The sequence below is a fragment of the Mustela erminea genome, chromosome 19, assembly GCF_009829155.1.
Source record: "Mustela erminea isolate mMusErm1 chromosome 19, mMusErm1.Pri, whole genome shotgun sequence".
Classification (NCBI taxonomy): Eukaryota; Metazoa; Chordata; class Mammalia; order Carnivora; family Mustelidae; genus Mustela; species Mustela erminea.
This window is the reverse complement of record NC_045632.1, coordinates 43,245,657-43,268,455: the sequence shown is the minus strand read 5'-3', so window position 1 is coordinate 43,268,455 and position 22,799 is coordinate 43,245,657. Positions and strand designations below refer to the sequence as shown.

General features: G+C 39.6%; 1 protein-coding gene across 2 annotated transcripts in view; it reads right to left on the bottom strand.

Annotated features, from left to right (window-relative positions):
- NFATC3 (nuclear factor of activated T cells 3) overlaps nucleotides 1–22,799 on the bottom strand; it is a 135,436-nt gene that overhangs the window by 23,990 nt on the left and 88,647 nt on the right. For both annotated transcript variants that reach the window (XM_032325751.1, XM_032325750.1), the window contains exons 7-9: nucleotides 21,269–21,324; nucleotides 20,129–20,255; nucleotides 6,469–7,476 (exon numbers count right to left, since the gene is read on the bottom strand). In XM_032325751.1, the coding sequence (XP_032181642.1) occupies nucleotides 6,469–7,476; nucleotides 20,129–20,255; nucleotides 21,269–21,324 (1,191 nt within the window). The remainder of the gene's footprint in view (nucleotides 1–6,468; nucleotides 7,477–20,128; nucleotides 20,256–21,268; nucleotides 21,325–22,799) is intronic.

The following is a 22,799-nucleotide window of genomic DNA, read 5'->3' as shown; positions in this document are numbered from 1 at the left end:
ATAAAGTTTAGTGTTGGGTTCCAAAAACAACATACGCAAATCCCAAGGGGTAGGGAGTGGTGAGAGAAAGGATGTGATATAGCAGTACTTATGACTCACTAAATCAACAGTAAGATGGAGCTAAGAAAATCCCCTGACCTCAGACTGTATTGATAAATAAAGCCTTGTGAACAAGGAAGATAACAGTTCTAAAGCCCTTGGAGCTGGCTACAGGTGCTCCTTTCTATATACTGCACTACAAAAAGGAACTACAACACTAGGGTCAAGCAGAGGTTGTAGGAGTGAGGGACAGGTGAGGTTGCTGGAGTGTTTTGAAGACCGGAAAAGAGATCAAGATTTCACAAATGTGAAGGGCTATTACAAGAAGGATTAGATTTGTTCTGCATGATTCCAGAGGCATCAGAGCCCACATAAAATAAGGGCAGCTAGAACTCAAAAGGCCCTGAGATGTTCCAAAGAAGGCGAAGAGAAAGGTACAGAGGAATACAGTATCATTAAGAATACCAGAGTATGAACTCCAGTGTGAAAGAGGATGGACTAGAGAGCCTTTAAAACTTCTTTATACTGAGAATCTGGAACTAAGGCCTGGGTGCCTCAGTCAGTTAACCATTTGCCTTCGGTTTAGCTCCTGATCCCAGGGTTCTGGGCTCAAATCCCACATCGGGCTGCTTGCTCAACAAGCCTGCTTCTCCCTCTGCCTGCTGGTCCCCCTGTTTGTGCTCTCTCTGACAAATAAATAAAATTGAAAACAAAACAAAACAAACTTCTTTATAGTGAGTTTTTTTTTTTTTAAGATTTTATTTATTTGACAGAGATCACAAGTAGGCAGAGAGGCAGGCAGATAAATAGGAGGAAGCAGGCTCCCTGCTGAGCAGAGAGCCCGATGTGGGGCTCGGTCCCAGGACTCTGGGATCATGACCTCAGCTGAAGGCAGAGGCTTTAACCCACTGAGTCACTCAGGAGCCCTTGGTTTTTGTTTGTTTGTTTGTTTTTTGTGAGAGAGTGACAACAGGGGACGTGGGGATGCAGGGAAGCAGACTCCTCACTGAGCAGGAAGCCCAACATGGGGTTTCACCTCACAACCCTGAGATGAGGACCCGAGCAAAATCAACAGTCAGACATTTAAACCGACTGAGCCACTGAGGCGCCCCTGGGAATCTATAATCTTAAGTTTGTCCCTGCCCCTCTCACAAACTGAAGCTTGACAGAGAAATGGTAGTTTCTTTCAATATTCTGACTGCTGTACATCTAAAGTCTCATTCACAGACCAATGAGAAGAAACACTGGAAAAATACCTGAAGTACTGAATTAGGAGCCAGGAGACTTGGTTTCAGTCTTTATATGCTATTTAACTGTGTGTTACCCTGGACCAAAATCATAGGCTCTGTAAAACCCAGATTCTTCATCTATAAAATGAGGGAGCTGTATTAGAGGTGTTTGTAGGTCTGTAAGTTTTCAATTTCTGAGCTGAGGCACACTAATATCATCTCTATTAAATGTCACTAAATTTATAATAAAAAATTAAGGTGTTAATGTCCACATTTCTAAAAATAACAGTCAAGTAATAACTGAATGATTCCTGACTTGCTCTATTTAAAAATTACAAAATAAAAAGGATATTTTATCTTTAATCTTTTGAAATCTTTAATGCGATTTTCATTTATTTTTATTTTTAAATTTACTTTTATTATTATTTTTTAAAGAGGGCAGAGAGTGAGAGAGGAAAAAACTCAACTGTAGGAAAGGGAGAGAGACAGAGAGACCCTTAAGCAGGCTCTATGCCCAGTATGACGCCTGATACAGGCTTGATCTTAAAACCTTGAGATTATGACTTAAGCCGAAATCAAGAGTTGGGACACTTAACTGACTGAGCCTCTCAGGCACTCTAAAACAGAAATATGATTAACAGAGTTCTTAGGATTAGGTGGTAAGTATATTTAACTAGTATAACACAAATTAAAAAAAAATTATTTGTGTCTTCTAATCGTAGAATAGAAATTACTTTGTACTTAATATTTAACACTATAATATAGGGGTGCTTGGGTGGATCAGTCTTAAAGCAACTGCCTTGGGCTCAGGTCGTGATCCCAAGGTCCTGGGATGGAGCCCAGCGTCAGGCTCCCTGCTCAGCAGGAAGCCTGCTTCTCCCTCTCCCCCTCCCCATGCTTGTGTCCCCCCTCTCACTGTGTCTCTCTCTGTCAAATAAATAAATAAAATCTTAAAAAAAAAAAAAAAACCTTAACACAATATAGAAAAGTTAATATAAAACCTGAGGTTAAACTAACTGCAAAGTTTGCCTTAAGTACTTCTAACCCTTTTTGGCATGTCTTATGGCTTCCTTTTATTTTTATTTTTAAAGATTTAATTAATTTATTTATTAGAGAGAAAGAGACCATGAGGGGTGCGGAGGAGCATAAGAGGGAGAAGCAGATTCCCTGCTGAGCTGGGAGCCCAACAAAGGGCTGGATCCCAGGACACTGAGATCATAACCTGAACTGAAGGCAGATACTTAACCAACTGAGCCACACAGGTGCCCCTATGGCTTCCTTTTAAAGCTAACCAGAAAGGGGGCATTCAAGTGCTATGGAGTTCCAAGCCTATGAGAGATGTTATTGTTTATTAGAAAATCTGTATAAAAACTTTGCAAAATTGTAGGACTAAGTACCTAGAATTTTACCTTCAAAGGCAAATCAAAATAACATTATCAATGAGTCAGCTGGCAAATATCAAACTTCTAATGATCCAAGGTGCCCAGGAGTGCATTTTAGTCCCTCCCCCTTTAAATACTGCTAGCAGCACCGACCTTCTATCAAGTCTCCTGACAGGTGGCAAAGAGAGAATTCAACAGACTTCATCTTTTGTAGGACTACAATTTGGGAACTTTTCTTAATTGTGTGGCCTACATAATGAATGGAGCAAAAATGAAAATTTTTTTATACCTCCCCTCATAGGCCTCATCTTTCCAAATTCCTTGTTTTGGCAATGTATTTTAACATATTCAAAGGGTAAAATAAACTTTTTCACAAAACCCTTCTAGAAGTTCCAATTTGTTGCCCCCAAAACATCACTCAAACTCTGATAAACTAGAAAAAGCAAGTTCCATTACCTTTGGTCCCTTTTTAGAAGAAAAAAGTCTTCATATGAAAAAAAAAAAAAATGAGCTGGAATACACTGAGATGTGCCCAATAAATCTCATGTCTTCAGTTCTATCACAAACTCGTGGCAGGGTATCACTCAAGGTCTTACCCCTTGTCTCAGGATTAAAATTCTAAATATAAATCTTAAAAGCACTATGAATAGTCTAAAACTGCCAAAAGAATGAATAGGTAACATTTTAAAATTTATGTCTATTTTAAAAAGCCTTAACTTATTTCAAATCTGTTTTGCATCAAAGCAGAAGTCTCCTCTCCAGCTGGTGTTCATCATTATTGAGTAGGTAGTGACACTTAATGCCAGCTGTGCATAAAGAGAAGCGTAAGACACTTAATATGAGAGCCCTCAAGGTACTCCCAACACAACTGTGACAGATTAGATACAGCTGTGAACATGGGTTCATGCAATGAAGTGCAGCACACATGTTCCTTTAGGAATTAAAAAAACAAAAAACAAAAAACAAAACCCCGAGGGATGCCCTTTAGCACAGAGTTGTAACTACTATGGCCTGCTGCTGCTAGGAGGCAACTATAATGCTGCAAGATAAAAGATTAGATTGAAAAAAACATAATTCCAGGGGCGCCTGGGTGGCTCAGTCGGTAAATGTCTGCCTTCAGCTTGGGTCATGATCCCGGGGTCCTGGGATCGAGCCCCGCACTGGGCTGCCTGCTCACCGAAGCGCCTGCTTCTCCCTTTCCCACTCTCCCTGCTTGTGTTTTCTCTCTCTCTCTGTCAAATAAATAAATAAAATCTTTAAAAAAAACCAAAAACAAAAACGTAATTCCAGTCTCAGCCCTGCTACTTACCAGTTGTGTCACCTTCAGAAAGTCCAATTTGCTACATGATCACTGTCTCAGAGACAGAGGATTAATAAGGATTAAAAGAAATAATGAATAGGAAAATACTATGCAAACTGTAGGTGTTGCTCAGTTTACACATATACAGTTGAATCTTGAATAACAAGGATTTTGGAGCACGTGGCTGGCTCAGTTCGTTGAGCATCTGACTCTTGGTTTTGGTTTAAGTCATGATCTCATGGGTTATGGGATGGAGCCCTGAATCGGGCTCCACACTCAGTGGGGAGTCTGCCTGAAAGATTCTCTTCCTCTGCCAGAGGCATGCTCTCTAATAAATAAATCTTAAAATAACAACAATAACAACAACTTGGGTTTCAGTAGCAAGAATCCATTTATATGGGGATTTTTTTTTTTACCTTTTCTCTTCTTTACGATTTTATTTTTATTATTTTTTGTATTAAGATTTTATGTATTTATTTGTCGGAGATTGAGAGAGAGAAAGAGAGAACAAGGAGGGGGAGTGGCAGGCAGAGGGAGAAGCAGGCTCCTAACTGAATAAGGAGCTGATGTGGGACCCGATCCCAGGGTCCTGAGCTGAAGGCAGACGCTTAATCAACTGGGCCACCCAAGTGTCCCGATTTTCTTTCTTTCTTTTTTTTTTTTTTTTAAGATTTTTACTTATTTGAGAGAGAAAGAATGAGCAGGGAGAGGGGCAGAGGTAGAGGAAGCAGCAGACTCCCCGCTGAGTGGGGAGCCCAACTCAAGGCTCGATCCCAGGACCCTGAGATCATGACCTAAGCCACAGGCAGATGCTTAACCGACTAAGCCACCCAGGTGGCCCTTCCTTATGATCTTCTTAATATCGTTTTCTTTGCTTTCGTTTACTTTATTCTAAGAATATAGTACGTAATACATATAACATACAAAATAGAATATTAACTGATTGTCTATGTTATCAGTGAGGCTTCCAATCAACAGCAGACTATCAGTAGTTAAGTTGCTGGGGAGTTGACAGTTATAAATGGATTCTTTGACTGAGAGAGCGTGGGTGTCCCTAGTCCCCAAGGTGTTCAAGGGTCAATTGTATCTTCTGTTTACACACAAATGACTTGGCATATCCCCTTATGGCTTTGAAAGCCACCTTTTCCTATGGCATTTGCCTTCCATCCATCCAGTGATGCTTTCCCAGACACAGCTCCATCTCTGCTTATGTTTGTCTGATTTGCCCTCTGATACTCGTTTACTGAAAACATATACTCATCCTCTAAGACTTGGCTCTCAAATACCATCTCCTCAAGGAAGCTTTAGTGAATCCTTTTTTTTTTTTTTTTTCTTTTTAGTAAGCTCCAGGTCCACCATGAAGCTCAAACACATGACCCTGAGATCAGGAATCCCATGCTCTACTGGCTAAGCCAGCCAGTTGCCCCACTGCTGAATTCTTCTTATGGAATCTAGCACAGCTCTCTGATTATCTCCTAATGTGCTTCTTTTAGACCTTGACTGTAAGTAACTCAGACCCACTGCAGATCAGTCAGTCATGTACCGATCTGGTGAAAGCCCTGGGACTGCGGATGCCACATTTTATTTACCTTCCTTTTTCTTTATGCTTGCCATTTAGGATTTAATAACAGCTTTGCAACTAAGCAGTAAATTCACCTTCTCCAGATGTGTAAGATGGCTAACTTAAAATTACTTTTCTATACAAAATACAGAATCAGAGAGAGAATTGAAATTCTTTATCTGAGTTTTCAGAATCTTTAGAATTTTCATATTGAATTGTTACCAGCAGCTTTCACTAAATTCCTATTTAGAAAAAATTTCACTACCATATAAATGATGGAGCCAAGAATAAAGTCTAAAATTATTTCCTAAAAATGCTACGTTGGAGAATTTTCAACTATTGAAATAACTAGTATTCCAAAGTTTGTTCTCTAATTTAAAACAGAGGTCTATTTGCCAACTTGCTACATTCATATAAACAGCTCTTTATCCTGGTGGCAACAGGTCTTGTACCATCACCACTATCTGACTCAGCAAGCTGGGTGGAGAGAGGGGCACCACCGCCTCTTTACTTGTGTAAGTCTCCTCAAGGACAGGAACTCCATTCAAACACATTCCTAGTATTTCCAGCATCTAACTGTGTACCTTCCAAATAGATACCAATCAGAAATATTTACTGAATTCCATTCTCCAGACAGCTCACTATACTTTCAGAAAGAAGAGATGCCCAATAAATCTCATCTCCTTAGTTCCATCACAAATGGGTAATGGGCTATCATTCAAGTCTCACCTTTGCAACAGATATTAGTGGTAAAACAGATTGTAAAGCATAGATCTTCACATCTATTCTCAAAGTCATAGATTAACATGTTTCTAGTGACAACAAATATTACAAAAAAATGAAAAAACCCAACCACATGCCATATGCCAATAAGCAATCCATGATGACTTTTTTATGACTATCAGAGAAGGAAGTTCCCAGATCTTCACTGCTTCAAGAATATAAAGATGAACTTACCATCATCTAAAGTGATGTCCTGCAGACCAATTGTTGAAAAGTTAGGTTCTTGCTCTTCAGGTTCAGGCTTAATGTTCACAGTTGCTTCATCAGGTGGAAATGAAGCTGGATCACACAAATTGTGACAGATTAAGGATGAAGGTGCAGAAAGACCTCCCTGGCCTGTACTTTGTGCTTGAGTTGAGTGCTGTCCAGAATGCATTCTGGTGGCTAAAGACGGTGATGAGGCAGTTCCTGAGCTAGGAGATTGGTAAGGCATAGGCTGTAGCTGAGGAGATGGCGGCCCAGAAAGTGGTGAACTAGCCAGGGGATGTGAGGCTCCTGGGGAAGCAGTTGTAGCAGACCCTGAATGTGAAGGACCATATGTAATGGGTTGTAACTGAGGGGAAGGCTGGCCTGTGACCTGATCAGCCCCTGGAGAAGAAAGAGATCTTTGTCCTGTGTTTGAACAATGAAATCCCACTGACTGCAGGTGAGGCAGGGTCTGCACTGAATGAGGTGTGTGGGCTAAGAGATGTCCTGCTGGGCCTGAATTTGAAGAATGAAAAGGTATGGATGACGGCGGCTGACAGCCAAGATTTATTAAACTGGGAAGAGGTGCATCCTGTGGAAACAAAACCGGATCATATTCTTGACTAGAGGCAGCATTAACTGGAAGACAAGTTGGTCCGTTGTACACAACATTAGTTTGCATAGGCTGATAGGAAGACCCCACAGGAGGTGTTGATGTGACTTGAAAAGGCTGGTGCATGACTGAAGAAGGTATCATATGCTGTTCTTTACCAGAACTTTCATCCCTACACTGCAACTGTGGCAGATGAGATGAAGTAACCATGGATGCATATGTTTGTTGAATGGGACAAACCAAGCTTCTCTGTGTTGACAGTACACTGTCACGTGGGTGTCCTGTGTCTGAGGAAGGCCTCTGGGTCTGGGCAGGATGAGGCACAGACAATGCTGGAACTGAAGACAAGTCAACCTCTTCTTTGTGTTCTTGCTTCATCAAAACTAAAAAGAAAATCATTAGAGCAAATATTATTACATAATATATACAGTGATCATAAAGGGCCCTCATTCCAGGCTACCTAACTTAGTATGTACCCAAGCCAGGGGTTAAAAATACAAATGCCTTCAGAGAAGGCAAATAATATAAAATATGTGAAGTCAGCAAGCATAAGACAACAGGGAGTGGTTCTTGCTCTAAAAGTTTCAAGTTAAAAAAACAACAACACTGCACAGAACTCTATGAAGTGCTGTGGAAAGATCTCAAATACATTCCTATGTACCAAAAACTTGAGTCGCAGAACAATGTGTACATATCACAATTCCTGTAAAATATCGTGTGTGTATATAGACATATGTGTATGTTTTTGCTTATATAGGTATGGATATCTCCAGAAAGATGTCATGAAACTGGTACTACTGTGTTTACTGCTGGGAATGGAAACTAGGTGCCTAGGGGTAAGAGCAAGAACCAGATTTACTTTTTACTATGTAAACTTTTGTGTCTTTTGAGTGTTTTCAACCAAGTGTATACATTATCCATTCAAAAATAAATGATTTTTAAAAACCCCACAACAAAGCTCTAAGGTCTAAAAAAAAGCCTTGAATTTGACAGGTGCCTCGGTGGCTCAGTCTGTTAAGTACCTGCCCTCTGCTTGGTTCATGATCTCAGGGTCCTGAGATTGAGCCCTGCATGGGGCTTCCTGCCAGGGGGGAGCCTGCTTTGCCTTCTCCCTGTGCTGCTCCCTTGATTGTGCTCACTTGCTTAAACTCTGTCTCAAATAAAATAATAAAATCTTAAAAAAAAAAAAGCCTTGAATTTGAGATCTGAAATCTACTGGTCAACTGGTTTTGCATTTTGCATCAAACATCACGGATCTGATCTAATATTCATAGAGCTTCTAGTTTACAATGGTCTAGTTTACAATGATCCTCAACCATCATCAGATACATATTACAAAGGAGTAATGAGGGATCCAGAAAGTATTGGTATACACAAAAAACCTGCTGGAGATAATAAACAAATTCAACATGTAGAAATCAATTACATTTCTATAAACTAGCAATAAATAATCTGAAAAGGAAATTAAGAAAATGATTTCATAAATCAATCAGAGAAAGACAATTATCATATGATCTCACTCATATGTGGAATTTAAGAAAAAAAAACAGACATCCTATAAACAGAGGATTATAGGGGGAGAGAGGAAAAAATAAAACAAGATGAAATCAGAGAGGGAAACAAATCATCAGAGGCTCTTAATCATAGGAAACTAACTGAGGGTTGCTGGAGAGGAGGTGGGTGTGGGTATGAGTAACTGGGTGATGGACATTAAGGAGGGCACATGATATAATAAGCACCAGTATTATGTAAGACTGATGAATCACTGACCTCTTCCTCAGAAACCAATACTACATTATGTTAATTAGTTGAATTTTTTTCAAAGATTTTATTTATTTATTTGTCAGAGAGAGAGAGAGAGCACAAGCAGGAAGAGCTGCAGGCAGAGGGAGAAGCAGGCTCCCTACTGAGCAAGGAGCCCGATGAGGGACTCGATCCCAGGACCTTGGGATCATGACCCAAGCAGAAGGCAGATGCTTAACTGACTAGCCACCCAGAAGTCCCAAATTAATTGAATTTAAATAAAAAATAAACGAGTCTGCCAAAAAAAGAAAAAAGAAAACAATTTCATTTACAATAGCATCAAAAAATAAATTTGGGAGTGCCTGGGTGGCTCAGAAGGCTAAACCTCTGCCTTCTGCTCAGGTCATGATCCCAGAATCCTGGGATCGAGCCCTACATCGGGCTCTCTGCTCAGCAGGGAGCCTGCTTCCTCCTTTCTCTCTGCCTGCCTCTCTGCCTACTTGTGATCTCTGTCTGTCAAATAAATAAATAAAATCTTTAAAATAAATAAATAAATAAATAAATTTGTTTCCTAAAGAACAAATTTGGCCAAGGTAAGCGAGACTTACACAGTGAAATCCACAAAACACTGCAAAGGAAATGAAAGAAGATCTAAATATATGGAACAATATTCCAGGTTCATGGACTGGATGACTTAATTAACTGTTAAGAACACAACACTCCCCCACACAATTTTCAGATTTAATCCCAAAATCCCAGCAATATATTTTTTTTTGCAGAAATAGACCCGTCCTAAAATTTATATAGAATCCCAAGGGACCCCAAATAGTCAAAACAATCTTGAAAAAGTGCAGACAGAGGAATTGCACTTTGTAATTTCAAAACTTAGCACAAAGCTACAGCAATCATAACCACATGATACTACCTAAGGACAGACATATAGACCAATGGAATAGAGACCAAAAACAAACCCTTCTACAGTGAACTGAACAGTCTCTTCAACAAATGGTACTGAGACAACTGGGTATCACGTTCAAAATAATGAAGATGGAACCTTATCTGAAAATCACACACGAAAATTAACTCAAATGGATCAAAGACCTAAACATAACAGCAAAACTACAAAACTCTTAGAAGAAAACAAAAGGCAATAGCTTCATGACACTGTATTTGGCAATGGTTTGTTTAGCACTATGTACACTGAAAGTATAGACAACAAAAGAAAAACAAACTGGATTTCATCAAAATGAAAAACTTCTGATTATTGAAAGACACCATCGAGAGACTGAAAAGATAACCCACAGAATGGAAAAAGTATTTGCAAATAGTATTTCTGAAAAGGGTTTAATATCCAGAATACATAATAACTCCTACAAATGCAACAGGACCGAACCAAAGATGTGAGTGTGATCCCAGGATCGATCTAGATGGATATGTGTGTAGAAGGGAGGTACCAGCTCTTCTCTCTCGGATCACTAATTATGAAGATGAAACAAACCTAGAGATGCCATGTGGTGAAAGCATGCTCAAAATCTAAAGCCAACAGAAAGAAAAACAGTGTTAAGATGAAGAGAAACCTTAAGCCCTAAGATCAAACTGCTTGAGCTGAAGCATGCCTAAAGCCAGCATTGCACTTAATCTTCCTTTACGTTAAGCTAGTTTGAATTGAGTTTTTGTCATATGCACCCAAAAGTTCTAATTTCCTCAAAACAACCTTTACAAGATAGGGATTATTATTATTACTCCTGCCTTATAGATGACTGTACTGAAGAGAATAAAGGCACTAAGATCTCACAGCAGTTAAGTGGCATCATAAGGACCCGAATCCAGGTTTTTCTGCCTCCAAAGCCCAGGCTTTTTCTTTTTTTTTTTGAGACAGAGAGAGAGAGAGAGAGAACGCATACAAGCTGAGGGGAGAGGGAGGTGGGGCAGAGGGAGAAGGAGAAGCAGACTCCCTGCTAACCAGGGAGCTCACTGCGGGGCTTGATCCCAGAGCCCTGAGATCATGACCTGACCCAAAGCCAGGCACTTAACTGACAGCCACCCAGGTGCCCCCAAAGTCCATGCTTTTATTTTATTTTATTTTTTAAAGATTTATTTATTTATTTATTTATTTGACAGACAGAGATCACAAGTAGGCAGAGAGGCAGGCAGAGAGAGAGGAGGAAGCAGGCTCCCTGCTGAGCAGAGAGCCCGATGCGGGTATCGATCCCAGGACCCTGGGATCATGACCTGAGCCAAAGGCAGAGTTTAACCCACTGAGCCACCAGGCGCCCCAAGTCCATGCTTTTAATCACTCTACTGTATGACCAAGAAAGATTCAACTTCACCATTCCATCACACAAGTAGAGGTTATGAATAACAAACACTATCCTTATCATATCAAAAAAGTAGTAAGTCCATGATTTTAGATGAATCTACCGGTTGAAAGGACTGTTTCATGTAGAAAATGAATGCATTTTGCTTATTTTAATGTTTATCAAAACAGAAAACCATCAGTTAATTTTCTGTGTGTCAAACAAATGATTTCATTGCTTCCCTTGGGAAATACTTCAGTCCACTTTTCTAAAAATTATCTACTTTAGGGGCACCTAGGTGGCTCAGTGGGTTAAGCCTCTGCCTTCAGCTCAGGTCATGATCCCAGGGTGCAGGGATCAGGCCCCGCATCGGGCTCTCTGCTCAGCGGGGAGCCCACTTCCTCCTCTTTCTCTGCCTGCCTCTCTGCCTACTTGTGATCTCTCTCTGTGGCCAATAAATAAATAAAATATTTTTTTAAAATTATCTACTTTATCTTCCTATTAAAGTGCTGTAATTCCTTTAAAAATAATTTTACTAGGGTGGCTGGGTGGCTGAATTTGTTGACCAACACAACTCTTGATTTCTGATTTGTGGCTGCTAGGATTGAGCCTGCACTCAAGTCTGGTTGTCCCTTTCCCTCTCCCATCACTCTTGCTCTTGCTTGCTCTCTCTAAAAATAAATTATAGGATGCATGGATGGCTTGGTTAGTTAGGTGTCTACCTCTGGCTCAGGTCATGATCCCAGAGTCCTGGGATCGAGTCCCACATCAGGCTCCCTGCTCAGCGGGGAGCCTGCTTCTCCCTCTGCCCATCCCCCTGCTTTCTCTCTCTGACAAATAAATAAATAAAATCTTAAAAAAAAGAAAGAAAAAGAAAATAGAAAAATTTATAATTTTTTTTTAGAAAAATTTATAATCTTAAAAAAATAAAAATTTTCCTGAATTCACATCTCACTGTCCCTTCTATGTTTATATTAATTTAACATAACTAAAATTTTCATCATTCTCACTAAAATGTGAGAACTTCATTTTATGTAAAAGAAAATAACAGGGGCGCCTGGGTGGCTCAGTGGGTTAAACCGCTGCCTTCGGCTCAGGTCACGATCTCAGGGTACTGGGATTGAGTCCCGCATCGGGCTCTCTGCTCAGCGGGGAGCCTGCTTCCCTCTCTCTGCCTGCCTCTCTCTCCATCTACTTGTGATCTCTCTCTGTCAAATAAATAAATAAAATCTTTAAAAAAAAAAGAAAAAGAAAAAGAAAATAACAATGAGAACCAAAGCACAGTCAAACCTTATCTGACCATTTACCGAACCCCCGTCAATCACAAGTCTCTTCATATAAGCATGGACTCAATCTGAGGAAACCTAAGAATCAGAACAGCTCTGAGACTACATGCATTGTATAGTAGGTAATTAATGGAGCACTTATTATGGGGGGTGCATTTGAGCTTGACACTTTTCTCTGGTGTCCTACCAAGAACGGAATGGGCTCATCATTCATCACTGTGTTAGTCTCTAAATCTGGCAAGCTGTAAGTGAGCCCACCCTTAACAGGACAACCCTTAAAACAGAGAAAGCATATTACCAGTCTTCTTATTGCTTCTGTCCCAGTGCTAACATTCCCAAACCAGGCCTGCATCCCGTTTCTTATTCTTGCTCAGGTAGTTCAAGTATGTGTCTAACAACTCTGACCTCTCTTATGTCTTCATGTACTTTCTTTTCGTCTGACTTTGGCACAACTGTAACTTTCTCCCTGTACAACTGGATTCTTTTTCCCTTTTCTACTTCAGCTCCTACTCTGGTCCCAGGAAAGCCACAGTAAATGCCATACCCAGGATGACCTTTCCATATAAAGGAGGGAGAATGGGGCGTCTGGGTGGCTCAGTGGGTTGAAGCCTCTGCCTTCAGCTCGGGTCATGATCCCAGGGTCCTGGGATCGAGCCCCGCATCGGGCTCTCTGCTCCGCAGGGAGACTGCTTCCCCACCCTCCCCACACACACTCTGCCTGCCTCTCCGCCTACTTGTGATCTCTGTCTGTCAAATAAATAAATAAAACCTTAAAAAAAATTATTTAAAAAAAATAAATAAAATAAAGGAGGGAGAATATTCAAGAAAGCCTCTCTTCGTTTAATTAATCCTGAATGGGAGAGGTAAGGTCTTTGGTTACATAAGTGGTTGGTTATCATGCACTAAAAAGGACACAGAGGGACTGAGAACTACAGCTTAAATTCACCTTTTTATTGGATAATCCAATCCTTCTTTTTAAGTACACTCAGATCGAGAGTTCTGCTTTCCTAAATTGAGTATATTTCCACTTTGCCAAATCAACTATCACTTTTTGTCGATAAGGGATTAAGATTCCAAATCTAAGAAGTCCTCTTTGCTGGTCTAGGATTATCTATTCTTATTTAGAGAGAAATACAGTTAAAAAGAACTTACAATATCTAGAATGACTTGAATTTTAGAACCAGACTAACTCTACCTTCTGTGTTAAATATGCTCATTCTCAACTTTAGAATGTAAACTGACTATGGGACAAATTACGCTAAATACAATTTCCAATTTAAAAAAAAAGTTATTACACCTGAAACTAACATACCATTGTACGTCAACTATACTTCAATAATAAAAACTAAAACAAAACAACAAACTCAAAACAGCCATTTGCAACTGATTATTCTTTCACCGGATATTGATATTGGTCAGATTCCTATTGCTAGGAATACCCTATTGTCAAAAAGGTAACAAAATGTCGTATCCTTTAATAAAAAACAAATAACTTCTGAATATGTAAAATTATTTTTTAATTTTTTAATAAAGATTTTATTGGTGCGCCTGGGTGGCTCAATGGGTTAGGCCTCTGCCTTCGGCTCAGGTCATGATCTCAGGGTCCTGGGATTGAGCCCCACATCGGGCTCTCTGCTCAGCGGGGAGCCAGCTCCCCACCACCACCTGCTTCTCTGCCTACTTGTGATCTCTGTCAAATAAATAAATAAAATCTTTAAAAAAAAATAAAAAAGGTTTTATTTACTTGCAATAGAGAGAGAGTCCAAGGTGGTGGAAAGGGGCAGAGGGAGAGAAAGGGGTAGAGGGAGCCCAAGACAGGGTTCAATCCTGCTTTATGCCAGGACCCTGGGATAAGCAGACACTTAACTAACTGAGCCACAAAGGCGTTGCTGAATATCTAAAGTTTTTTTAAAAATTTATTTATTTGACAGACAGAGATCACAAGCAGGCAGAGAGGCAAGGGGAAGCAGGCTCCCTGCTGAGCAGCGAGCCCGATGCGGGGCTCGATCCCAGGACCCTGGGATCATGACCCGAGCCGAAGGCAGAGGCCTTAACCCACTGAGCCACCCAGGCGCCCCTATCTAAATTTTTTACAAGCAAAATTTAAAAAAGAATTGTCACAACAAATAAGACACAAATATTTAATATAAATAATCATACAAATTAATAAGACAAATGTAACTCTAATGTAAGTATCACACACTAGAATTCTTTCTTTTGAAATTCTGTAAAGCTTTGAAGAAAAATAAAAATGTTGAGGTCATAAAATTAGCATACTATATATATTTTGGTCCCATTTTTATTTTAAAATGTTGTGCTATAAATGGATCAAAAGGAACCAAAAAGACAGAATGACAGTTTCAGAGCAGAAGACAATTAGGATGCTTGAAAATATTTTTTCAACTTATCTATTTTTTTCCTTTTCTTCCCCCGAAGATTTTATTTGAGAGAAAGAAAACATGTTTGTGAGCAGGGGAGGTGCAAAGGGAGACAGACAAGCAGATTCTGTGCCAAATGCAGAACTGACACAGTCTTGATCCCAGGACCCCGAGATCACCCTGAGCCAAAATCAAGAGTTAGAGACCTACCTGACTGAACCACCTAGACACCCCTTAATCTGTCTTTTTAAAAAAATAAATTCACACACACACACACACAATAAATACATTCACAAAAAAATATATTTGCTTTTATAAAAATTTTATTCAAAACTTCATTTTAGAAAAAAATGACAAAAGCCAAATACTACAGAGAAAAGACAGTAATCAGCCAGAAGGACTGCCCAATTTAAAAAAAAAAAGAAAGAAAAAAGAAAGATTTATTTATTTATTTGTTTATTTGAGAGAGAGACAGAGGAACAGAGGCAGAGGTGGGGAGGGAGAAAGGGGAAGTTGGGGAGGGAGGAAGGACAGAGCAGGAGACAGAGAGAATCTATAACGGACTCCACACTGAGCGCAGAGTCTGACGCAGGGCTCAATCCCACAACCCTGAGATTATGACCTAAGCCAAAACCTTGAGAAGGACACTTAACCAACTGAGCCACGCAGGCGCCTCCAAACACTTCTTCAGTCTTTGTTTTGTGTGTGCCACCTGATTAGTATATTGTCAGTCATAAGGCCAGTGATGACAGCTGGTAGTCCAATCCAATATTCCTTCTGTACTCTGGGGCCCCAGTGATTGCCATTCTCATATATAATGCCCTCTAGGGTTCTGCTTTTATATTGTCCTCCCAACCCATGAGCTGATAATGTAAAGGCATTATAAGCCTGTTCAGTTACTACTCTTTGCCTGTCAGTTACTACTACTAAGATAGTAAAAATGAAAACCTCTAATTGGCTGATCCTCTTCTATTGCTTTTTTATTTTATTTATTTTTTAGAAGCTTTTTTTTTTTTTTTTTTTTTTTAATTTGACACAGAGAGAGATCATAAGTAGGCAGAGAGGCAGGCAGGGACAGGGGGAAGCAGACAGCCCGATGCGGGGCTTCATCCCAGGACTCTGGGATCATGACCTGAGCCGAAGGCAGAGGGTTTAACCCACTAAGCTACCCAGGTACCCCTGCTTTTTTTTATTTTTAAAACAATTCCAGAAGTCCTCTCCCTTCTTATTGAGGTTAGATTCTACAGTCTCCCATCTTCACAGCATTTGTTAACATTCTTGGACTGCATGTCTGAATCTGAGTGCTATTTAAGAAAGTTACGCAACAGGGCAAATTAATATTTATAAATTCATGAATATCAGCATCAAAGGTGTTTTCTGATCATGCCTAGAATCCTATTATGTTTCTGTGGTAACTTACTCTCCCCTTTCTTTACAACAACTATTTCAAACTTGTCTATATTCTTCAAACTGCCAAATCACCCACACTCCCCTCTGCTCACAAGAGAATTTCCATGTTATTCTTTAAAGAAAAAAAGTTGACGCTATCATATGGAAACTCCGTAAACTCTCCACTACTAAATGTATAAACCAGCCGAATATACACCCATCTTGTTCATCCTTACCTATCCCCTCCTGTTCCTTCTCCCAACTAAGGCCCATTCCAACTTTTATATTTTAAATTTTATTCCTCCCCTGATATTCTTTATTATCATTAATGCTGTCTCCCCTATATAATCAAAACACTAACTATCTGAATCACCTTTTTAACCTTTTTGGGCCTCTGTCATATAAATCTCACTTTCCATAGTTAGTAATTTGAGGAAAAGACTAAACTGGTCATTGATACCTTATAATAAGACAGGAGAAATATGGGGGAAATGATTTTTAGTTTAAACTTTCTTTTAACTGAATATATTTGACACATAACATTGTGTAAAATTTAAGGTGTACCACAAGTTAATTTGATACACGCACATATTGCAGGGAAAAGGATTTTTTGGGGGGGGGGATTTTTAAAGTAGGCTCCATGCCCAACATGAGACTAGAACTCACAACCCCAGGGGCGCCTCTGCCTTCGGCTCAGGTCATGCTCCCAGGGTCCTGGGATTGAGCTCCACATTGGGCTCTCTGTTCAGCAGGGAGCCTGCTTCCCTTCCTCTCTCTCTGCCTGCCTCTCTGCCTACCTGTCATCTCTGTCTGTCAAATAAATAAATAAAATCTTAAAAAAAAAAAAAAAGAACTCACAATCCCAAGATCAAGAGTCACAAGCTCTACTGACTGAGCTAGTCAGGTGCTCTGAAAGTGGTTTTTACAATACAAATTTGATCATGTTACCTCTCTGTTAAGGCTCATTTCTTGGAACTTTTTTTTTTTTTAATTTATTTATTTGACAGAAAGAGAGATCACAAGTAGGCAGAGAGGCAGGCAGACAGAGAGGGAGAAGCAGGCTCTCTGCTGAGCAGAAAGCCTGACACAGGGCTCGATCCCAGGACCCTGAGATCATGACCTGAGCCAAAGGCAGAGGCTTATACCACTGAGCCATCCAGGCGCCCTACAACTTTTTCTTTTTTTATTAGAGGATAGAGAGAGGGGAGAGGGAGAGAGAATGTTAAGCAGGCTCCATGCCCAACATGGAGCGTGAAAGCAGGAATCATTTCAAAACCCTAAGATCATGAACTCAGCCAAAATCCAAGAATCAGACACTTAACTGAGGCACCCCTCTTTTTTTTTTTTTTTTAAGTTTTTATTAATGTATTTATTTGAGAGAGAGTAAGAGAACAGGGAAGGCGCAGAAGGAAAGGGACAAGGTGACTCCATGCTGAGCACAGAGCCCAATGCAGGGCTGGATCCCATGACCCTGAGATCATGATTTGAGCCAAAATCAAGAGTTGGACACTTAACCCACTGAAGTTCTTTTAATACTCTATTATCCAACCAACCACAAGACCTTTGCACGTGCTGTTGACTTTATCTGAAATGTTCTCCCTCACTTTCTCTAAGACAGTTATTAACAGTATAGATTCTACAGCCAGATTGCCTGGATTCAAATGTCACCTTCACCACTTATTAGCTGTGTGACCTTGGTTCACTCATTTGCAAAATGAAAAGGGCAATTATTACCTACCTTACAGGAAAATAAGAGAATAAATTAGTTATTAGGTATAAACTGCTTAGAATAGCACTTGGCACACACTAAGTGTTCAATATGTCTGCTAAATCAATGAACAAACCTGAGATGTACTCTAGTGTAAGAGTTAGGTGCCCAGACTCTGGAACCAGATTGCCTATGCATGACATTTGGCTGTAAGATTTAAAAGTTCTAAGACTGTGGGCATAATACTTAGCTACTCAGTTTCTTCACCTATAAAACAAGATAATAACCTATCTCATACATCTATTATGAGTTCAAAAGAATAAATAGAAAAAGGGCTTAGAACAGTACCTTATGTATGTATATACACACACACACACACACATATACAACAGGTCTTTAAACTATTATTATTTTCCAGTTATCAACTCAAGTATTACTTTCACATAAAAGCCTTTTCTCAACCTGTTAGCCTAAGCAAGGGTCCCTCTGTTATTTTCACTTATAGCATCATATCCCTTTCCTACAGAGTCCTTACTACAGTTTCTAATTACAAATTTGTTAGTAACTAATTTATTCAGTGATTCATTAACTTCTGTTTGTCCCCCTGGATTATAAATTCCATGATAAAGGAAATGAGATAGGTTTCACCCAACTGGTGGGCACCCTCAAATACTTACTGAATTAATACTGAAAAGGCTAACCAAAATCTTTCAGAATGTTTGTATTCTATTTGAAAACTATCTGAAATATTTTATTACCAAGTAATATATTAACATGATCAAGTAATATTAATTTTCAGATTTAGGAATATAAACGCTTTTTTTTTTTTCTTTTAAAGATTTTATTCATTTATTTGACAGATCACAAGTAGGCAGAGAGGCAGGGAGAGAGAGAGAGGGAGAAGCAGGTTCCCTGCTGAGTCAAAAGCCTGATGCAGGGCTCGATCCCAGGTCCCTGAGATCATGACCTGAGCCAAAGGCAGAGGCTTTAACCCACTGAACCACCAAGGCACCCTTATAAATGCTTTTAGAGGCTAAAAGTGAAATACAGTCAGGCTTTAAAGAATATGAATGACAAATGATCATTCATAACCAGTACCCTTTCAAATTTAAGTGTTCATTATTTTCATTAACTATAAACCATTTAAAAGTTTTTGCAAGAGGGGGTGTCTGTGTGGCTTAGTTAGTTGGGTGTTCAACTCTTGATTTGGGCTCAAGTCATGATCTCAGGGTTGTGGGATTGAGCCCTGTGTCAAGCTTGGAGTTCAGTGGGGAGCATACTTGAGATTCTCTCTCTCTCTCTTTCTCTCTAAAATAAACAAATAAATCTTAAGGAAAAAAGAAGTTTTTGCAAGAATAAGTTTTTTTTTTTTTAAAGATTTTATTTATTTATTTGACAGACAGAGATCACAAGTAGGCAGAGAGGCAGGCAGAGAGAGAGGGGGAAGCAGGCTCCCCGCCGAGCAGAGAGCAATGCGGGGCTCGATCCCAGGACCCTGGGACCATGACCTGAGCCAAGGGCAGAGGCTTTAACCCACTGAGCCACCCAGGCACCCCGCAAGAATAAGTTTTGAAGAGTAAAGTCCACTATGATTTTTTTATTATCATATGCTCTGGTGACTAATACAGTGCCTAAAACAGAGAGGGCCTCTATAAAGATTTGTTCAGCGTGATTACTGCAAATAATATTTATGTGTCACAACCAGACCTGGAAAGTTACACCATTTGAACTATTGCAGAAAGCGGTACGGAAGCTTTATTAGAGTGCATCTATACAACCAGAAATTCTGGCAACAACTTTATATTCCCCACGGCCCATAGTATGCTGCAGTCACTACTGGCCAAATGAAAATCTAATGGGAGATTTTTCATCTGACTGGAAATGGTTAAGATGAACACACTACCTTCCTGCAATGCTAAGGACACAAGGGGACTTCACACATATTCACAAACACCTGCCCTTACAGTAGTGCTGGTGATTTCTGGTAGCTACTGAAAAACAGATTTAAAACCTATATTCAATCTTCTGATTTTCTTATAATAAATAACTACAAAATAACAACTAAAATCACATCTAAATTTAAAAGTCAACACAAACTTGACAGAATGGCGTATGTTGGGATTTTTATTGATTATAAGCACTCTACCTTAAACACTGCCATATAGGTTTCATCAAACAACTTTTTATTCATTATGAAAGCAAGTTCTATAGTAAACCATCACGACTTCCCATACCTGGTGTGTAAGTAAAACGTTGAGACTGGCTTTTTTTCCTCTTGCCATTGCAAAGATAAAAGTGCACCTGCACTGCAGCTGTAACTGCTGGGTTATGATATGGAGGAACTTCAAGGACAATGTGAGCCTAAGGAGCATGGAAAGCAAGATTGTGTTACACTCAGAACTAAAAATGAAATGCACCTGCTAAACTCACCATGACTCTTGAGCCTTAACTACACAGTCTCTCCCATCATAGATAATTATGCACATCAACTGGTCATGTAAATCATCTGGAGATTTACTCTAAGAAACTCTAGTCTCAACAGAGATAAATTCTTTAAAGTAAACCACTAAAGGAGAAATTAGCTTTTAGTCATCCAGTTGGGTTCTAGTTGTAGCAGAAATAAAAACAGTCTTATATACTACGTAGTGAGATACTCTGCACTACTGAATATTACATGTTGCTACTGATCTTAAGTGGAAGTCTACTCTGATTTTCAGTCAGGTTTAATATTTCTTGAGCTGTGTTATAGTTTAGATTTCTTAAATTTCACATTCAAAATGTTCTAAACTGACAATATACAAGATCTGTTCCTACATAAAAAATAATTTTACACAAGTGGAGTGAAAACTGTTAGCCCAAACCAATTGCAATCCTTAACCTAATTTCTCCAGGTCTCTGGAGAGCACTGTGCAGTGTCATTCTCTACCCCAGAAGATTCTGTCACCAATCCAACCAGGATGAAGGGACCACAGCGTTCAGTGGTGAATCCTGGGAGGCTTAATGTTGAACAGATGCAAATATAATCCTAAATACACAAACCCATGAGGATTTGTTCTCCCCCCTAATTTTTGCCCATTATATATGTTCTTTACTGAATTTATTTGATTTCTTCACTGCATTCAGAGAAAAAGTTTCGTGATAACATCAGTAAGAACCTTCTAATAAAAGGGAAAGACACCAATTGTTTATCTATCCTAAATTTAATTTTAGTGTCAGGAAAGTACCTATCTCATGTCCAAACTTCTAAAAATTCGAATTTACTTTTCTTTCATACAACAGATAAAAGAGTCTTCATCTATAACATAAAGTGGCATTATCCGATTTTCTCATCATGCTTCTTAAGTATTTAAAAAGAAATAAAGTAAATTTCTTACCCCTTGACATTTTTCCCTGATTATTTTCCCTTCTACCTCCCACTGAGGTCGTCCATCTATTGAAAAAAACAATTTACAGTTAAAAGTAATTCAAGTCAGAAATTATATAAACAATATTTAATGTATCTAGTATCACAAGCTTATTGGCAAAGGGAATCTTTTTCGGACTTCCATTATGAAAATAAAATATGTACCCATGACAAAAAAATGGGAAGAAAGATCTTGGGCTACCTGAGATAGCAGGCCCCCCAGTTTATTCTGTTGAGTGATGTTTGAAAATCCTCTGAGAGCACCTCCACCAAGTGGTAGCCAATTTCTGCTTATATACCTTAGGTAATGGGAAACTCACTCCCTCACGAAGTAACCCATTTAATCTCTAGACAGTCACTGCTGCTGGATAAGCTCTTCATGACAGATGAAATCTGCCTCCTTACAATATCCCATCAGTGGTTTAAGAACTACCCCTTGCAGCCCACCAATCCAAAAAATCTTGAGGGGTCCTCTGCTCTTGAGTAGCTTTCCAGATGTTTAAAAACAGCTATGTTTGCAGGTGTCTCCTCTTCTGTTGGCTAGCCTCCCCAGTTCTGCATCTACCTCTTACACAGTATTTTATTAATTAGCCTTCCTGCCCACTCTTCTTCGAACATTTCTCCAACACGACCATCTCCCTCCAAATGTACCAAGCCCAGAACTGAACAGCCCAGGTGGGAAATGACCCAGCATGGTAGACAGCAACTAAGGCTCTTGCCACCTTATGTGAAGACACTGTGTCTGTTAATAAAAGTTTCCTGGGGCAACTGCACAATACTGACTTACACTTAGTGTACCATAGTTTCCCTCAGTCCACTACATTTCCTACCACCAAGTTCAAACTCCTACACTGCACTTACGTATTTTTTCTCCCAGCACTTACTAGATTAATTTTTCCCTACTAGACTTGGATTTCTTGGCTTGCCAAGATCTTTTTAGACACTGATGGTCTTTGAATATACTTGCTAGGCTTTCCATGTTTGTGTCATCCAAAGATCTGGCCAGCACATTTTCTGTCTCTTCCTCTCAAGTGAATTGTTCACCTGGGGGAGAACCCAAATGCTACTAAAGCTCTCACTCTAGTCTGATGTGCAGTATTCTAAAGCATTCTTTCTTTCTTTCTTTCTTTTTTTAAGATTTTATTTATTCATTTGACACAGAGAGAGAAAGAGAGATCACAAGTAGGCAGAGCAGCAGGCAAGAGAGGCAGGGAAGCAGGCTCCCCACTGAGCAGAGAGCCCAACACGGGCTCCATCTCAGGAGCTGAGATCATGACCTGAGCCGAAGGAGTCGCGCAACAACTGAGCCACCCAGGCGTCCCTAAAGCCTTCTTTATTAAGTCAAGGGCATTTGCCCATTGACTAACTCTCACAAGTATCTTCACAGTTAGCATGACTTCATCTGAAAGTCTTTTCATATCTGAAAAGGCTCAATCAAACACGTTCTTAATTATGACGATCATTTTCCAGTCTGGTAACTAGATAATGGCTACCCTTGTGCA